This window comes from Abramis brama (genome assembly GCF_963993115.1).
Source record: "Abramis brama genome assembly, chromosome: 25".
Classification (NCBI taxonomy): Eukaryota; Metazoa; Chordata; class Actinopteri; order Cypriniformes; family Leuciscidae; genus Abramis; species Abramis brama.
This window is the reverse complement of record NC_139987.1, coordinates 11872915-11890571: the sequence shown is the minus strand read 5'-3', so window position 1 is coordinate 11890571 and position 17657 is coordinate 11872915. Positions and strand designations below refer to the sequence as shown.

General features: G+C 36.3%; 2 protein-coding genes across 2 annotated transcripts; both read right to left on the bottom strand.

The window, feature by feature from the left end:
- Positions 1 to 5443: 5443 nt before the first annotated feature.
- On the bottom strand, positions 5444 to 8385 carry LOC311076874 (uncharacterized protein). Its single transcript, XM_084105390.1, has 2 exons — positions 8081 to 8385; positions 5444 to 6162 (listed from the first exon to the last, which is right to left on the bottom strand). Exons 1-2 carry the CDS (start codon positions 8319 to 8321, stop codon positions 6008 to 6010), a joined length of 396 nt encoding a protein of 131 aa, XP_083961516.1. The 5' UTR covers positions 8322 to 8385; the 3' UTR covers positions 5444 to 6007.
- An 834-nt stretch (positions 8386 to 9219) lies between these two features.
- tmem88a (transmembrane protein 88 a) lies at positions 9220 to 14156 on the bottom strand. Its single transcript, XM_084105552.1, has 3 exons — positions 13741 to 14156; positions 10945 to 11345; positions 9220 to 9968 (listed from the first exon to the last, which is right to left on the bottom strand). The coding sequence occupies exons 2-3, from the start codon at positions 11323 to 11325 to the stop codon at positions 9687 to 9689; spliced, it is 663 nt and encodes a 220-aa protein (XP_083961678.1). The 5' UTR covers positions 11326 to 11345; positions 13741 to 14156; the 3' UTR covers positions 9220 to 9686.
- Positions 14157 to 17657: the final 3501 nt, after the last annotated feature.

Sequence of the window (17657 nt, the reverse complement as noted above, 5' to 3'; positions counted from 1 at the left end):
TTAACGCATTGAGACTGTGTTGTTTTATTGGGATGGGCTTTTTCCTTTCACTGAAAGCTGATTTTGGTCCAGAATACACTGACACTGACTTAAACTATGAGCTCATACTAATCTGATGATGTGGTAAAAATAACATTTATCTCTTTCTATTGCTCGCCCTTCTCTGCTTCTATGTTCAGAATAGCTTACTACCATACATTTTGTAGCATGGTCATTTTGCTCATTTATTTTATGCATAGAACACCCAAATTACCTACTATATTAGCCAAATGTGCTTCAGTGTTGGTACTGTAACTTGTTCAAAATTAACAAAATTTAAAAGAGTCAATACATCATCAATCCTACTTCTAAACCGTGTTTTGTCTTACCCTGGTTATGGTAAGCCTATTATAAGTATTTTAGCCTGTTGGGATAAAGTCTGGATAGTTTTCTCTGGAAATTGTGTACGTACCAGTGCGTGTCTCGACATATCCGTAAATAATAATAATAATAATAATAAACATTTATTTGTATAGTACTTTTCATACATAAAATGCTTCTCAAAGTGCTTCACAAGCATAAAATCAAATAATACAACAATCACACAATGTAAATATAAAAATATTCGAAAACAACTATAAAGGTTCAGCATATAAAATAAAGTAAATTGGCAATAAAGTTTGACCTCAATATCAATATAAAATAAAAAATAAAACAACGAGTAAAAAAATAGAAGGCAAAATAGAACATAAAACTGACTTACACACAGCTTTGTTATATTACAACACCATATTGTTATATTGATAAGCAGCTTTAAATGTCTTAACCCGCTTTTTAAGAATATGAATGCTAGTAGCCTCTTTTACTTCATCTGGTAGAAAATTCCAAATTTTTGGAGCATAGTGGCTGAAAGAAGTACCACCAGATCGTTTATGCTTTGCTGTATAATGTGCAAGAAGGCTAGCACTACTACGATTCGGGACATATCTCAACAGACAGTCTGAAATGTATAGAGGTGCCAGATTGTGCAGTGTTTTCATAAACTAATAAAAGAACCTTAAAATCAATTCTTTGATGAACTGGTAACCAATGCAGCTCCATTAAAACCAGTGTAATATGCTCTCTCCTTTTTAATTTCATTAGTACTCTGGCTGCTGCATTTTTTATCAATTGCAACTTCGCTATAAGCCAGTGTTTATAGCATTACAGTGAAGATAAAAGCATGAATGAGTTTCCTAGCATCATCCAATGATAAAAAAGGACATATCTTGGCAATATTTCTCAAATGATAAAAACATATTTTTGTCACTTGATTAATATTAGACTTAAAACTAAGGTCACAGTCCATAATGACGCCCAGGTTCTTAACTTCTTTTTTAGATTGTAGCGATAAGGAGCCCAACCCAGCTTCTATCCTCTCCCGCTCATGTTTTGGGCCCACAATAAGAATTTTTTCTTCATTCAATTTCCAAAAAATTGTGTTCATCCACTTTACAACGCTGGACAGACAGTCAGACAACCTCTCTAATACAACAGTCTCTGAACTCAACTGAAATGTATAATTGTATATCATCAGTATAAAGATGATAATTCATGTCATATTTCTGAATTATGCATGCCCAAAGGGAGCATGTATAATGAAAATAAAACTGGCCCAAGAACTGATCCTTGTGGAACACCATTTAATATATGTCTTTGAGATACAGTCACCTATATTAACTAAAAAGTTCCTTTCTGTAATATATGTTTTGAACCAATTTAAAACATTACCAGAGAGACCTATGAGCTTTTCCAGTCTGTTTAAAAGAATACAATGATCAACTGTGTTGAATGCTGCACTTAGATCCAAGAGGATTTAAACTGATAAATTACCTTTATCTGTATTTAATATCAGATCATTTGTTACCTTTAATAGTGCTGTTTCCGTATTATGTAATCTCAAATAGTTTCTCAAATAGAGAAAAGTTGGTCTGGCTACTTTGACGTGTGTATGGTGTGGGAGTGGCATGGGTTTGTTAGCGAGAAAGGTTGACGTGGAGTACCCAAAATCTCGAATGTCCGTTTTTAGAAAATAGTCGAACAAAGGAGAGTCTGGGAGAACGCGGCAGAGCTTGTAATAGCAAAAGAATCAACATTGGCTTGGCTTTTTCCGGAGATGACGAGAACTGAGGGATTTGTAAGCGACGTTTGATACCATTTTTATTACTCAACAGGAGAGTAAAGTAGGCTATTTTATAACAGATTAATTGCCATCAGTAGCTCTTTAACAGAGTTCATTAAAGGTCATATTCACCCGCACAGTCAGTCACACAGAGCCGAAGCAGAACCAAAACAAAATGCATGCAGGCTTTGTGGGCAGTGAAGGATTCCCATCATTCTACAAACCCAACAGCAGATGTACCTGGTTACATAATGTAGCCTACTGTGCAAAAAGCAGTACCCCAGTATTAAATAGCCTTTCTGTTTCTCTCTCTCAAGTTAAAATCATGGGTTTGTAGCGTCATCTAGTGTCTGAAATTTGGACTCAAAAACTCTGAAAAGAGAGCAATTTATAACTGCAGCTCTGCATAAAAATAACATGTCAGCTTCATATGTGCATCATACAATCTTAAGAGAGGTTATTATAGGCCTATAATCACAGACATCAGACGCTTTAGAGACATCCATCAACGTCACTTAGACCTACTTAAAGCGGATAATGACTTGCAAAGGCACAATGAAGCTAATTCTCGTCCTACGTCTGGCAACCAGGGAATTTATATCCTGTCTGCCCTCTCTGCGTCCTCCCTGACGACAAAGGGCCACTCTGCCAACTCTTATCGGAACTCTGGGTAATGGTTTTGTGTTTACACTGTGAAATTAAATATTGGATATTGCATGACAGTAAATACCCAGCCAAATAAGTTTAATGTTTATCCCGGGATTTAGGATTATGAAGAGAACATTTTAGAAGCGCCAAAACATCCAAGGTATCTTTAGTCTTGAGTCAATACATTGCAGATTAAAGGAGAGGATGAAACCAGCAAAGAATATATAAGTTCATATATTGTGTTTTCATAAATGATAGGATGCAATACAAACAAACAATTAAAGAGTAAAGTTCAAATTATTATAATTTAAAAACACATACACAGACTATAATAATGTAACCTGTTGTTGTTGTTGTTTTTTGTGTGAGGGCTTTTATTTTGAAGCATTGACCTGACAGGTTAAACAAATAATGTCTTACTGTAAGTTAAAAGTCAATACACACCAGTCACTGGCTGATTTAGTCCTTTGAATATGTATGTAGCAAAATACCCTCAGACTTGAAAATGAAATGGGTGAATCTCACAAAATCTGTCAAGAGAATGTCAAGGTCATGTTTTAAACGTAAAATTTTAAAGTTATTTTAAATGTTTGTTTGCACAATCTTTCTTTTTTTAAATGTTTTGAGTTTGTTTGGTCTCGCTAAACTGTACAGTTAATGGTACACAATGTAAATATTTGTGTTCAAAATTAACTAAATTTAAATAATGAGTCAATACATCATCAATCATCTAAAATGTGTTGTGTCTTATCTTGGTTCACTCTGCTAAGCCTATTATGAGTGTGGTGTTGGGGTGGTTTTGACGGGAAATTACGTACAACAAATTTCACTCGTTCGTACGTGTCTCATAATTGTAAAAAGAGAAAAGTTGCTCCTTCTACTTTGACGCGTGCATGGTGTGGGAGTGGCATAGGTTGTCACAACAAAGCCCCTTTCACACAGCGCGATGATCCCGGCAAATTGCCGGGAAATTACCAGAACGCCTTCTGTGTGAACGCAAACACGACCTGGGATTGATGCCGGCATCGATGCCGGGTTGGGGACCTATAACATTGCCGTGTTCAGTCCCAGAACGCGCGCTGTGTGAACAAAAGCCGTAATAATGCCGTGTCGTAGTGATAACGCTGAAACCGGGTTCGTTCGCCATGTGAAACGGTAGCCTACGTAATGCGCAAGTTTATGATCGAATCAGAGAAAAAAAATGCACAAGCGTGGTTTCAAATCGCAGCTCATAAGCAAACTTAAAGGTGGGGTATGTGATTCTCTTTTTTGTCTATTTTTTCAAAATCACTTGAAATCCTATTCCTAACCCACTTACAGCCCCTGGGTTAGAAGCACTGAAATGAAAATTAAGCAATTTAATCATCTGTGGAACGGGCAGGACTCGAAAAACTCCAGCCAATCATTTCCAAGACCCCCTAGAATCATTGGACAGTAAATTCGTCAATCAAATGGTCGTACCATACCCCCCTCCCCCCATCCCCCTCGCGTGACCGCGAGAGACAGAGAGAGAGTAATGGGTGTAGTCAGGGCCAGCGTTGGAGGAAAGAAGGTAGGACCATTTGAGTTGTGTATTTTCAAAATATGCCGGCCGTTTTGCAAATCCCATACCCTACCTTTAAGACGCTGCTGAGACATTACAAGTCACATCGATGTCTTTACGGGATTTTTACGGGTTGTGTGTAAACGCACTCTCTGATTCCGGAAAATCACTGGCAGTGTGAATGAACACCAAAATCAAACGAACCCGGGTCAAATCCCGGGTCACTTTATCCGTGTATTTTCCGGAATCTCTGTGTGAAAGGGGCTCAAGCGAGAGAAAGGTTTATAAATCTCGAACCTTGAATCACCCGTTTAATAAGAGGAGGGGAGTCTTCTAAAAATATGTCAACAGAGCTCGTAATGAAAAGAGAATAAACATGCAGTTTATTTAACCGCTTGGGGCCAAAAGATACATAGAGTACTTTTAAAATTATTTATTATTATTAGAATATTTATATAAGTTATTTTATTTTCAATATTTATTTTAGAGGCTATTATTTTTCAGGTTTATACATCTAACATTACTCTCATAGTGGTTGGAAAAAGATATGTTATACAAAGTAAACATTTTACAGATAATTTCATTTAGTACAGTCTAAAAGCAGATTATTTAATTTGGTAACATTGTCATCTTAGAATATCAAATTTGCTTCTTTTCTCATGCATTGATTGGTAGGCCTATTTATTCATCAAAATACATCGCTACCTTTACATTTGATGTAGTCTTAAGTTAAAACTTGAAATTATCATTTGAAATCTCACAAAGCCTGTCAAGAACATATGAAGAGTTCAGATGCAAAAGCCTTTAAGTGCCATCTGAAATTTTCTTCTAGAATGATCATTTTTATAAAGCTTGTATATTTAAGTTAAGTAATTTCACTTAAATTACAATTAATAGGTAATTTGCATTGCCATTTAAGTGAAATTATTGAACTTAAATATACAAGCTTGATAAAAATGATCATTCTAGATTTTCAGATGGCACTTAAGAGGCTTTTGCATCTGAACTCTTCATATCCAGGACATTATATTTTGCGTAAAGAGAATAAAGCATTTTTGTACCACAGAAACTGCATTTTAATGAAAATGACAAAAATCAACAATAAATGTATATATATTCACTATAAACTATTTTATTCAAGACTCAATCTCTTTTAACAGAATCAGAGAACAATACAACAAAATATATAATAATAATTACTAAACATATATAGCCTACATACATTTTATAGAATTCCAGTGATTAGTACAAAATGTTATCTTTTTCCTGAATGCAATCATGAACCTCTGAAAACACCATTTTGTCATCTAAAAAAACAACAGGAAATCATACATTCAGGACCAGATATCATGACAAAATGCACATACATTGTATTCATTTACAACATCCAGCTCAGTCCTTGTTTTTCAGTTCCACGTGGCCTGCATCACTCTGTCTCCCTTGAAACATTTCATTTCATTTCAACACAGTAAGTACAAGACAGGTGAATGCCAGGTCTGGCAAGAGGATGGAGGGCAAGAGGATGGAGGAACCAGAGGAAACATTGTGTCATCTTTACTAAATATAAAAGATTTAGTTAAATTACACACGACGAAAGGGTCTAGTAGACGCTCCTCTACACAGTTCTGGAGTTCTACAAGTACAAGGCAAGGGATTCTGGGAAAGGAGCCCAGAGGTCAGCAGGTGGCATCGATAATATTGCCATCCATCTGGTGGCGATAAACTACTCGTGCTTTGTGGGAAAAATAGACGGGATGTGTGGCGCTTTCCTCTCCGTCATAACCCCAGGAGACTGTTGGAGAGAAGCCAGGTTGCACCTCAACAGATGGCACTGTGAATGCAGAGAGAGAGAAAATGAATATCGAGTGTTGAAAGATGGTTTGACTTATACCTTCATTAAGTTTGGTCAACAATGCAACTTACCAGTTGGAGGAGGGCACAGCCTGCCTTTACCCCGGTCTTTACAGCGCTTGTACCAGGGAAAACACTGCAAGACTTTTTTACCCATGGTTTACCCAATCTAGAGATCTGGAAAGAGAACATAATGTATAAGATCTACTGACAGAAGAACATGGAGTTTCAATGCCATTGTGTTTGTTTCTTCAAGCTTATCTCGCTTCTCCGACCGGAACATTAGCCGAGAGGTGAAAGCAGGAGATTGCTAATAATGGCTCAAAGAAACAAAGAACTCATTCATCCTGAGAGGATTAATCCTCAGTCGTGTCTGAGACTTGCACTTTACGGTATATCACTTGAGCGGGGCACAGAGTTGTGTTCCCTGGCCCACTTTGAAAGGCTGGAACAACCTACCAAGAACGACCAGCTCTGACTCCACAATTAGCCACAATGTCAGTCCAACACATAAATCTTAACTACAGGAAGAGAACCGCTATATAATAACAGAACACTTCTGTTACGTAACTAATGAGCAGCTCCACCCGTTTATTTAGCAGAATGGGACTATGATTTATTTTGTCATCTGTAAATCATTAAAATGTTCAAGATGTGACAAATGTATTGTATTTACAAAGGAATGTCATCAGTAAAATAAATTGTGCTGCGCATATAGTCTGTGTATCTCTTGCCTCCTCTGAGCCCATTGACTTTCAACAGACCCCCTAAAAGCGTGTGGTGGGTTTGATGGGGGGTAATTGAGAATTAATGGGAGAAAGTCACGTGAGAGGAGGCAATGCCTCCATCACGCAATGATTGGATATGATTGAATACGATTGGTTTGTGCGATAAATCCTGCCTCTTGTTTTCGTGTGCGTTCTTGAATTGGCCTGAATGAACAAAATGATGGTGTTAATGGGAAAACTAATCAAAAAGTAAGTAAACAACTAACCCACTTAGATACCACTGCTTTATGTCACATCAAAATCAAACTTGAAATGGCATGAAAACATGATGACTGTGGGTTTTTTAATGAGCAATCAGCTTGGAGAAATTAAAGATACATTTACGTGTCTGTGACAGACTGTGTTCACCAAGCATGACTGATGATCTGAAAATTATTTGTTCTATTAAAAAGAACACCTGAACATCCGTTCACAAATAAAAATATATTTTTAAAATTGTTACTGCCTTATTATTTTTTAATAAATGTAAAAAAAAATGCTTAAAAACATGATATAAAAAAAAAAAAAAGTTAAAAAAAAATGTGCCTCATCTTTCAGATCACGACTGCATGCCACTATATATATAGCACTATATAATATATATATAGTTTCTAACTGCTGATGTCAGATGTATATATATATGACATCCCTGACATCAGCCAAGCTAGCCAAGACCCATTACATTCCAGTGGTCGATGATCCCTTAAGCACCGGACAGCCTAGAGATGCACGAGAAAGATGCTTTGTCGTTCTGTGAAAGGTATCTTACATAAGACTCCACCGAGGACAGGCTAATCCCTCATTTAAGAAAATCAAACTAGAGCGACTGTGCCATCACAGATCAAATGAGTGCAAATCCAGATAAACATGAGCCCATCATTGAGAGAAACACATTGTTTATAACATACAAATTAGTAAAATATAGTAGACTTCTAAATAATAATAAACTCTTAAAATGTGCACGTTAAAGTAGGATATAACCGTATTTTAGTTCAAATAAGCCTATTATTATGCCAAGCACTTAAACATTTCTGCATACAAGTTAAAAAGTTGTTGTTTTTTTCAAAACACTTTGCCCACGTCACAAATTCCAATTAAAGACACTTTAAACAGCACTTGTTCCAAACGTACCTGTAGAGAAACAAAGTGGCGCGCGTCTCATCCAATGATCTGACTGATTTGCTTCGTTTGAAACTCTGGCTCCATGAGATTGTGCTCGTGCTGGTCCCTGCAGAGATCGTGTTAGGACAGCGAGCAGCAAGCATTCCCGACGGATAATGTCTGATGATGTTGTCCTGACTCTTATCTGCCCCTCTGTTTTGTTACCTCGGTTGCGTATTAAAGCTTTGAATGAGCGTGCGCGGAACGACATGGGAAATTTCCACCGGCCGAGGCTTTAAATAACTAATCCTGAAAGCAACAACAAAAGCGTCTGAGCTCAGAAGTGACTGAGTAGGCTACTTTTTTTTTTTCTCAGGAAGCTGCCATAACAAACCTTCATAAAGTGCATGCAATAAACGCATAAAACACTTTAATGACATTAAACCAGATGTTAGGGATTTTTTTTTTTTTTGCCCTTGTGTCTGACAAGATAGCCTATCACGGAAATTGTAAGTGAGAACTCTATTTTTAGGGAGCTATATTATTGTAATTATTAGTGCAAAACTGCTGTTAATCGCGGCCCGCGCCTTTTAGCCAATCAGAAAATTTGGAGACGGCACCATGTTTTTTCTTTCTAGAAAATATAAAAAACATAATTATTTTTGTAATTTTGTTTGGTGCCTCAGAAATAATTTACAGCTGCGTTACCTATTAAATACAATTCATTGCAACTGCGTAAAAAAATGTGTGTGTGTGATTGTGTAATGTAAGACTGGCATATCAACACTCAAAATTGCTGAATAGCTTGCCACACATTGACCATTTTGACATATTTTGTATAAAGAATATCAACTTTTGCCTTCAAACAGAAGATTTAGAGTAGAATATGCTAGAATGAACAGATTACAAAAATCTTGTTCATCAGTCGGTAAAATGAATAAATCAGGTTTAAGTATAGGCCTTAGGATCCTGTAAAATAGAAATAGAAAGTCAATGCTGTAGCTGGTTGTGTATTTACATACGTATATGTGTTTTTGTAACAAGTGGTGTTTATTGTATTGTGTTTTATTATTTGATGTGGATGTGTATTGATGTGAGACAGTAAACGCTGATGCGAGACCATTTTTTGGAAGAGATTCCAACAATAAAGTGAAAATGAATTGATTGAATTGAATTCATACATTCATCGTTGGAATGTTTTGTTCATTTTATTAGTAAGAGGTGTTTGTACAGTAATAAAAAACATTTTTACAAAGACTTCATAGTTTCTTATTCATGTTAAATGTACAAAAATTCACTAAAATAGGCCTACAAAAATGCAAAAACATGTTACAAAGAAACACCATTAAACATTTGTCAAAAATAGTCCCACCTCTTTTCACCATTGTATAGGTTGAGCCAGTTAAAAAAAATCACTTAAAAAGAGCTAAAAATTAAAGAAAAGAGAATGACACTGAATAAATGCACAATTTGTACAAAATAAAAAAAATAAAAAAATCATTTTGACAAATCAGCTGAGAACGTGGTGCTGCTTGTATCGTCATCTGTTTGGTATTATTTGGGCTCTGTGTGTGACCTATTGCAATGGCTATTCACATTAAATTCACCAGGCTCTTCTTTATGTTTTTCAGGCTGATCAAACCCACACGCTTCCCTTTCCCTCGCTCTCTCCTGCCCCCTGCTGGCCACAGCAGCACCCCAGGCCTCGATGACCCGATGCAGGCAGGTTCTTGTAGACGGCCCGGCTGTAGGGGATGAAGCACAGGCCCAGCTGGAGGTGGCGGGCCATCCTGCAATAAGCGGCCAGAGCCAGAACCAGGAGCGGAGCCAGCAACAGGAACCCCACCACCAGCAAAGCCACACAACCTCCATCGTCCAAGAGATCTGAACAGTAGACGGAAGTACCGTGGCGTTGAACCTTTGGAACAAATGGGGAGAGTCAGTTAGCAAGAAAAGAGGTAGGGAAAAGTACTGTACAAATTGTGCCTGTAATATATTGTCTGATCTGATAAGAGCATGAATACATTGACTTGCGATAATTAATAAAAAAGCATCTGGTGAGGCAGTGGGAGTCGACTGACAGCTCAGATGGAGATAGTTAACTTATCACTGATTCAGTGAAATGATAAGAGAGGATTATGTGTGAGAGTTTTATTACCCAGATGTTTTGTGTTAGTTGCACTGAAATATAGGAAGTTTAGTCATCAGTGCTTGGATGACAGAGTTTTAATGTCCTTCGAGGGAAGAGAGTTGTGATTTGGCAACCCATTTGGGGTGGAACTGCAGTATGTGAGGACAAGTACAGAAAAAAAGATTAAAATATAATTATACATACAATACCTTTTTATTTTTCAAAGGAATGAACACTTCATCAAGGATCAAAATACAGTGAAGACATTTATAATGTCACAAAATATTTCAACACAACCAGCACAACCAATTTCAACACTGACATTACTCTTTCTTGAGCAGCAATGATTTCTGAAGGATCATGTGACACTGAAGACTGGAGTAATGATCCTGAAAATTCAGCTTTGTCATCACAGGAATAAATTGTATTTTAAAAATATTAAAAACACATTTTAAATTGTAACAATATTTCACAATATGACTGTTCTACTGTATTTTTTTTACCAAATAAAAGCAGCCTTTGTGAGCAGAAGAGACTTCTTTCAAAAACATGAAATAATCTTAACTCAAACTTTTGAATTGTCTAGTTTCTTTTGCTCAAATCTTACTCTTTATTTTATTTTATTTGTACTAACATGCCTTGTTGAATCTACATGATTCAGTTAGACTACAAATGTACATTATAAAAGCAAATAGGGTGCATTTTGATTGGAAGACTTTAAGATAACATTACTTATACAAACGTAACAACGTAAAAAAATTACCGTTGAATGGCAGAGGAAGCCAAAAACGACCATGATGAGCGTTGGCAAGAGGATGAGGCCGAAGATAAACGCAGCCAAACCTACGTTGAGCACGGCGATGACCAGATTCTGTGCTGTAACCAGAACAGAGCAGGCCCAACAGTCCAAAGAGCCCCTCAGCTCCAGAGGCGATTCGTTCACTGCACTGCCTTCTATTGAGTACGGAGGAGGAACCACTACACCTGAGCTGGACAGGTTCGCTGGAGTACTGGAGGAGATGGAACCGGTGTGATGGAGACGCGGGTGAGGGGATTCGAGCTCCCCCCGATCCGTGGGGGACTGAAGAGAGATGGGTTTCTCCAAGGAACCATTACGGGAAAGACTCATCTTGCCGTTCATCATTCCTGTCAGGTAGTTTTTGTCTAGATAGTTAGATATAAAGGGCTATTGGTTAATAATGGTACAGTAATGGCTAAAATGGCCACAAACAATGAAATGAATCAATATCAAATTATATTTTTGTAACATCTAGGCCTGGTTTCACAGACAGGGTTTAGATTAAGCCAGGATTATGCCTTAGTTCAATTAGGGCATTTAAATAAATAGCTTTTATAAAATTTTATAAAAAAAACATTACTAGCCCAAAAAAACATTTCTAGTGTGATTGTTGAGACAAAACAATGGCTTGCTTTCAGTTAAAACAGCTCAAACAAGCATTTTTAGTCTGGGACTAGGCTTAAGCCTTGTCTGTGAAACTGAGGGAATGTTGATTAACACACACACACACACACACACAAAATCATTATTATAAAAAGCAAAAATCAAGATTATAGTGAGACTTACACAATGAAAGTAAATGGGGCCAGTTTTTGAGCGATTTAAAAGCAGTAACGTAAAGCCGGTAATTTTATGAAAGCAATTTAATTATTCTGTTAAAACGTATTATTTGAGCTATAAAGCTGTTTAAATAATTTTTACAATCATTTTAGGGTTTATTGTGTTGCCTTGTCACGGCGGTGCGGTGCCAGAGAAGTTGTGAAACTGGTTATAACTTTACACAGAAATGGTTAGTATGTGAATTTTTTAATGCTCAAATCAATCATGTTAACACACTGGTTTCACAGAATGGGCTTAGATTAAGCCAGGATTAGGCCTTAGTTCAATTAGGACATTTAAGTAGCTTTTATAAATGTGCCCAAGAAAAAACCATTACCGGTGGGCATCTGGAGATATTTTAAGTCAGTGCAAGCTGCTTTCCGTTAAAACAGCTCAAACATGCATTTTAGTCTGGGACTAGGCTTAAGCCTTGTCTGTGAAACCGGGGGATAATGTTTATGTCCTGTGGCTAAACTATTGAAATTTTTTTGCTCTATTTTATAAAAAAGAAGGGAGGGACAAGTGAAAATGATTTTTTGTGGTTATCAGCATTTTACCAAAAGTGCTGTCAATCAAAAAATATTCCTTTAAAGGTGATTTTGTTGGTGGAAACCATTTAAAAAGTGTGGATTGTATTTCTCAAAAAAGTTATGGTGAAATGTATAGAAAGTAAATGGTGATAACTAATACTGAAGATCAGGAAATTAAGCCGCTGACCCCACCCTAATCTCCAGGATACCAAAAAATACAAAACAATAACCTTGGAACAGGCTCATCAGGAAACCCTGAATGCTGTCTATAGATCACAAATCCTACAAAACAGCGGAACGCCAAAAGAGCAACATCCTAAAAAGAAACAGTCAAAGAGCCCTTAACAGCTTGTTACAGGTTTACAACGATCACTTAAGCAAGTGAATGTCAGGAAAATATAAATGTTCCCTTGATTTATGCCGTTTAGTCCTTTTGATCAAAAATACGCATGAGTAGTAGTAGCATTGATGACAGATGTTAGAGACAGATGTTGTTTATTTGGAGTGGGCCCAATTTTTAGTGAATACAAGTATGATATCACTCTGCCATTAATAGTTCAGATGTTATCGAGACCTTGATTTCAAAAACCTTTCCCACACAATCACCTTTACATCAGTTGTGTTTTTATTAAGTGACAATAACTTAAGACTCTAAAAGACTCTACATTTATATTCTTTATATTTATGAATTCTGCAAACGGTGTGATGGTGGAAAGTTATTTTAATATTTTATTTATTTTATTGATGTATTTTATTTTTAGAAGTGATTTTAGTGCAAGAATTTGCCAAGATTAAATCACCACCACGACTATTCTTACATTCTGATTCAGGGTTCCGAATATCAGGAAATTCCACAAAATATATCAAGGGGATTTTGACAGGACATAGACCGTCTTTAGGGAATTAAAGTCAATAGATATGTCAGGAAAAAAGAACAGCATAAACTGAGCTAATCTATGAATTACATTGTTTATCATTGGTGTATTGAAAACACTTTTTAGATTGAGACTATATTTTTATAGTTTTTTCCTCCAACTTTGTATAAAAGCGGCTGCTAAATGATTAAATGTAAATATTTAACATGGCTCCAAGATACCAGGTCTTAATGCATAATACTGAAATACCCGTGTGCTCTATTTATCCAAAGCCTGTATGATGAAAAAATTCACATTATGTATTTGCATATTTAAATATGCAATCAGAAATAAACATGTAAATCATATAGCCTATATTAAAATATGTGCATAAAAAAAGTCATGAAACAGTGCTATTTGCTTAAGTTAAAAAACAATACAAAGCCCAAAATCTATGCATCCTTTTTTTTTTTTTTTTTTTTTAAATCATGTACATTTAAAAATATGCTTAAAAATCATGAAACAAGTTAAAAAAGTCCAAAATCTTCTATACTTACATTAGTGTAATAGAGTAGGTTGTTCGTTCCCTCAAAAACCACCTTTCCTCCTGCAGAAAAACTTTTCCCTTTACTTATAATTTTCTTTCCTCAACGAAACAGACAAATCCTTCAAAGATAAGTATATAATGTTTATTATACGTTATATTTATCTAGTTTTCATGTCCGTCGGTAGTATCTCCACTGGCTCTGTGTGAAACTGACCTCTGTGAAACGGTCACGCCTCTATTTCAGCCTTTTCTCTTCGTCCTTTCCTGCACTGCTCTTTCCTTCCTTTGAGGAAGATGTCCTGCCTTGGTAACTCAGTTATATCTCTCCACTCCCACTTCTCTTTTTGGCCCCACACTGCTCTGGCTGGGGCATTTTGGGGTGATGGGTGGGGGGCGTAGTCTTATCCAGGAGTAGATTTTTTTTTTTTTTTGCCCAATGAGAAGATATATGACCTGGACTTATGTTACACACTCCACAAAAGAGTGTTTACTTTAAAACAAATTTCTCTCAGAAATTGTTAGCTATTTTTTATTTGAAATAGAAAGATTCAAATAGTATTTTCTTGCAAAATGTTCTCCAATAAAAAAATCTGTTTTTTTTTTACAGCGCATGCCATGACAGTCTGTGTTTTTTTTTCTGATGCAATTGCATTTTTATTTGTGCTTTGAAGACCACTGGAAAGATCTTTAGAAGCATGTCATCCTACAACTATTTTATTATTTAACAGTTACCTAAAGAACACATCACGAACTTTGTATTTTCATCACACTCTTAGAAAAGAATCAGACACTCAAGCATCTCAAGCACAATAAAAGGACTCCTGATGTCCTGAAGAAAATATTTGACACGATTAAGGGGCATATAAAAAAAACTGTGAAATATTAAAGAGATCGAGGAAACTCCAGTGGCACACAAAGAGATTAAGAAAGCTATTTCCCCTGATGAGTTAAAGTCTAAAACAAATATGAAATAAAAGTTAGTAAAGGCTTACACTTATGTCTATACCACCGAGGGCTCTCTAAAACAGTTGGCCCTTTGTATGATGTTTCCCACTTCACCTTGAGTTCAGCTGCAGCTCCAGCGAGGGGAGTTCATGTCTGTTCAATATCTCTCAGGACGTGTCAGAGCTGTCAGGACACAGGGCTCCAGGAGGATGTTTTCTGGAGATTTCAGCGGAGGGCATGTAGATTGGCTTTGTTTTTGAGAGAGATATTGGAGTTTTTTTCTTCAGGGCCCAATTCAAATGCTAATCAAATTAGTTTAGAGTACAAAAATAACAAAATGTTTTACATATTGTAAATGCAGCTTTGCAGAAAATGTTTCAATGTTATAATCAGGAAGTATTCTGTTATCACAATAATTCATATATGACTAATATAAAATCAGATAAAACTAAACTAAAGTAAGAAAATAAGATAGGTAAGATAATACTTAAAGGTACACTATGGCCCTCCAGTGGTTAAAAAGAACTGCATGCATTTTGCGGAAGAACGTTGTTTTGGTTGTTCTTTGGTTCTGCGTGACTGTGTGGATGAATATGATAATTCTACTGCTCATAAAACACTACTAGGCTTAAGAGATATAACCGGCTCTTTGGTTGAACATGATTCAGTCATGGACAGTGGTTCCATGTGATTGAATTAAGTTATTTGGACACGATTGATTCAAGTTATTTGGACGTGCCTAATTTTAATTAAGTTTACTCACTTCGCTTAAGTTCATCCAACATGAAGTATTTGAGTTGAGATAACATGGTTCCGTCATATGGAACCACTGTCCATGATTAAATCATTTTCAGCCAAAGAGTTATTTTTTGTGTGTCTATTTAATGGACACACAGAGTTAAAATAGCATACTATTAACCTAAACAAAGCTTTTCTTTTAATACATATGATGTTAGATGTTGGCAGTCAAAAATATGGTACTGATTGCCTGGTATCAAATTTCTTTTAAATATTTTGTGGTCAGGCATAGACATAAGCTACTAGATTAAATTATTTTCTGAGTTACTTGATTGAAACGTTCTTTCAAAAGGAAAACATAAAGTTAAGCCAAAGAGTAACCTTTCAAGTCAGTTTAACATGATGCAATAGTGTTTGAACATTAAAACCTGATACAATGGTGTTAAATCAAAATGAATGGTTTAAACAAAGTGAACAACATCAAAAAATATTTTTTTTGAGTGTAGCTGAAAACGTAAACTGTATAGACATAGTACTTCCTTGAAAATAAATTCCAGCACAGTGCTACAACAACCATAATGAAATGACCCTTCACAATAATACTTTACAATCAACTCTGTTAGAGATCTACTTATGGCAATCTGTTCAATAAAAAAATCGTACTCACTGCATCTGCACGTCACTTTTACAAAATTTCAAAATCCTCAGCTCTCACCATTTCCGAAAAGCCAAGCCAATGTTGATTCTCGTTTTATTATGAGCTGTGTTTCATTCTCTTCTTGCCAGCAGACTCTCTTTTTGCGGCTGATCTTATTGCATATGCATTTGTAGCAGTTTCCCTTTCAGACGCAAAATTTATGGGAGGAGAGTATTTAAATGAATCATGCAAGGTGATTTACTAAGGTTTGCACTAGTCAATTTACTGGTATTTGCGCCGTTATTTACCGCCCAAAAAGCATGTCTTAAAGCAACATTAAAGATTATTTTTTACCTTAAAATAATGTTTCCAAAATCGTTTCAGTGGTTCATCAAGTCGTAGAAGGGTGAAAGGCACTTAAACATTCGCTTTGCGGCCCTATATCTGCTATAACTGCACTATACAAGTTTGCCAGATCGGATAGCGTTTCTGTAGTTCGAATGAGACATACGAAAATACAAATTTGACTTGCTTTACGGCAAGTGTTACAATAGTCATTATTTTGTTCTTCTTCGTTTCTGATGTCGCAATACATACTTTCCTAAAACCATGCAACATACTCTACCTTGTCTCTGGACATCGTTATTTCCAAAGCCGGTGCTGGATAAACAGCGAGTATGCGTGCGACTGTAGGCTGCGGGCGGCGAAATTATTTACGACAGCGGTAATAGACAATTCCGCTTCCAACCTGTAGGGCGACCGAAAAGGAAAAGCTCTTTAGTGTAACCAGATGCTAATTTGCCTGCTCTTGGTAGATTAAATTGGTCATTTTGGAAATGATCCGGCTATGTCTGAGTTCTCTAATTTCGTGTCGTCAGTAGATTACGTGCTGAACTTTCCACTCCCATCGGCACTTTATTGTTATTGCGCTCGCACGCTAATTCACCCTCTTTAGTAAATCTGGCCGTCAGCGTACTCCATGTCAAGCTTCAAGCTCGTTGTGAAAAAAATAACCTATGCCGGAGCAACTCTTCTCTATTTGCGGATATGACGAGACACGCACATGTATGTACGCAATTTCCCGTGAAAAACAATCTCTGCTAACGTAGGTCTAAAATATAATATAAACACTTATAATAGGCTTACCATAGTGAATCAGGGTAAGAAAAAAACAAGTTTTGGAAGAAGGATTGATAATGTATTCACTAATTATTTAAATGTCATTATGTTGTTAGCAAACATGCATTCAGTTTAGCAGAAGAATAAAATATATATAATATTAAACTATTACATTGTTCGTCGCATTCAGCATTGTTTTGTTCCCAGCTGTTTGACTTTATCAGAACAGACCAGCAAAACATTTTCAGGTCACGACCCATGACCTGTGATAGAGTGAATTGGATAAGATATTGAGTTCAGGGGTGAAAACAGGATGATGACTTTATCTGTAAGTAAATAAACTATTTACAGTGGTGTATTTGTTTATTCACAGCAGTGGATTATCAGGAGAGAGAGATAAAAGGGGCGCTGGTGAAATATGCGAGTTAAGTGTGGAGAGACGATGGAAAACGAGATATATCCTGCGAGTCATAAAAGAGGAAAACCTG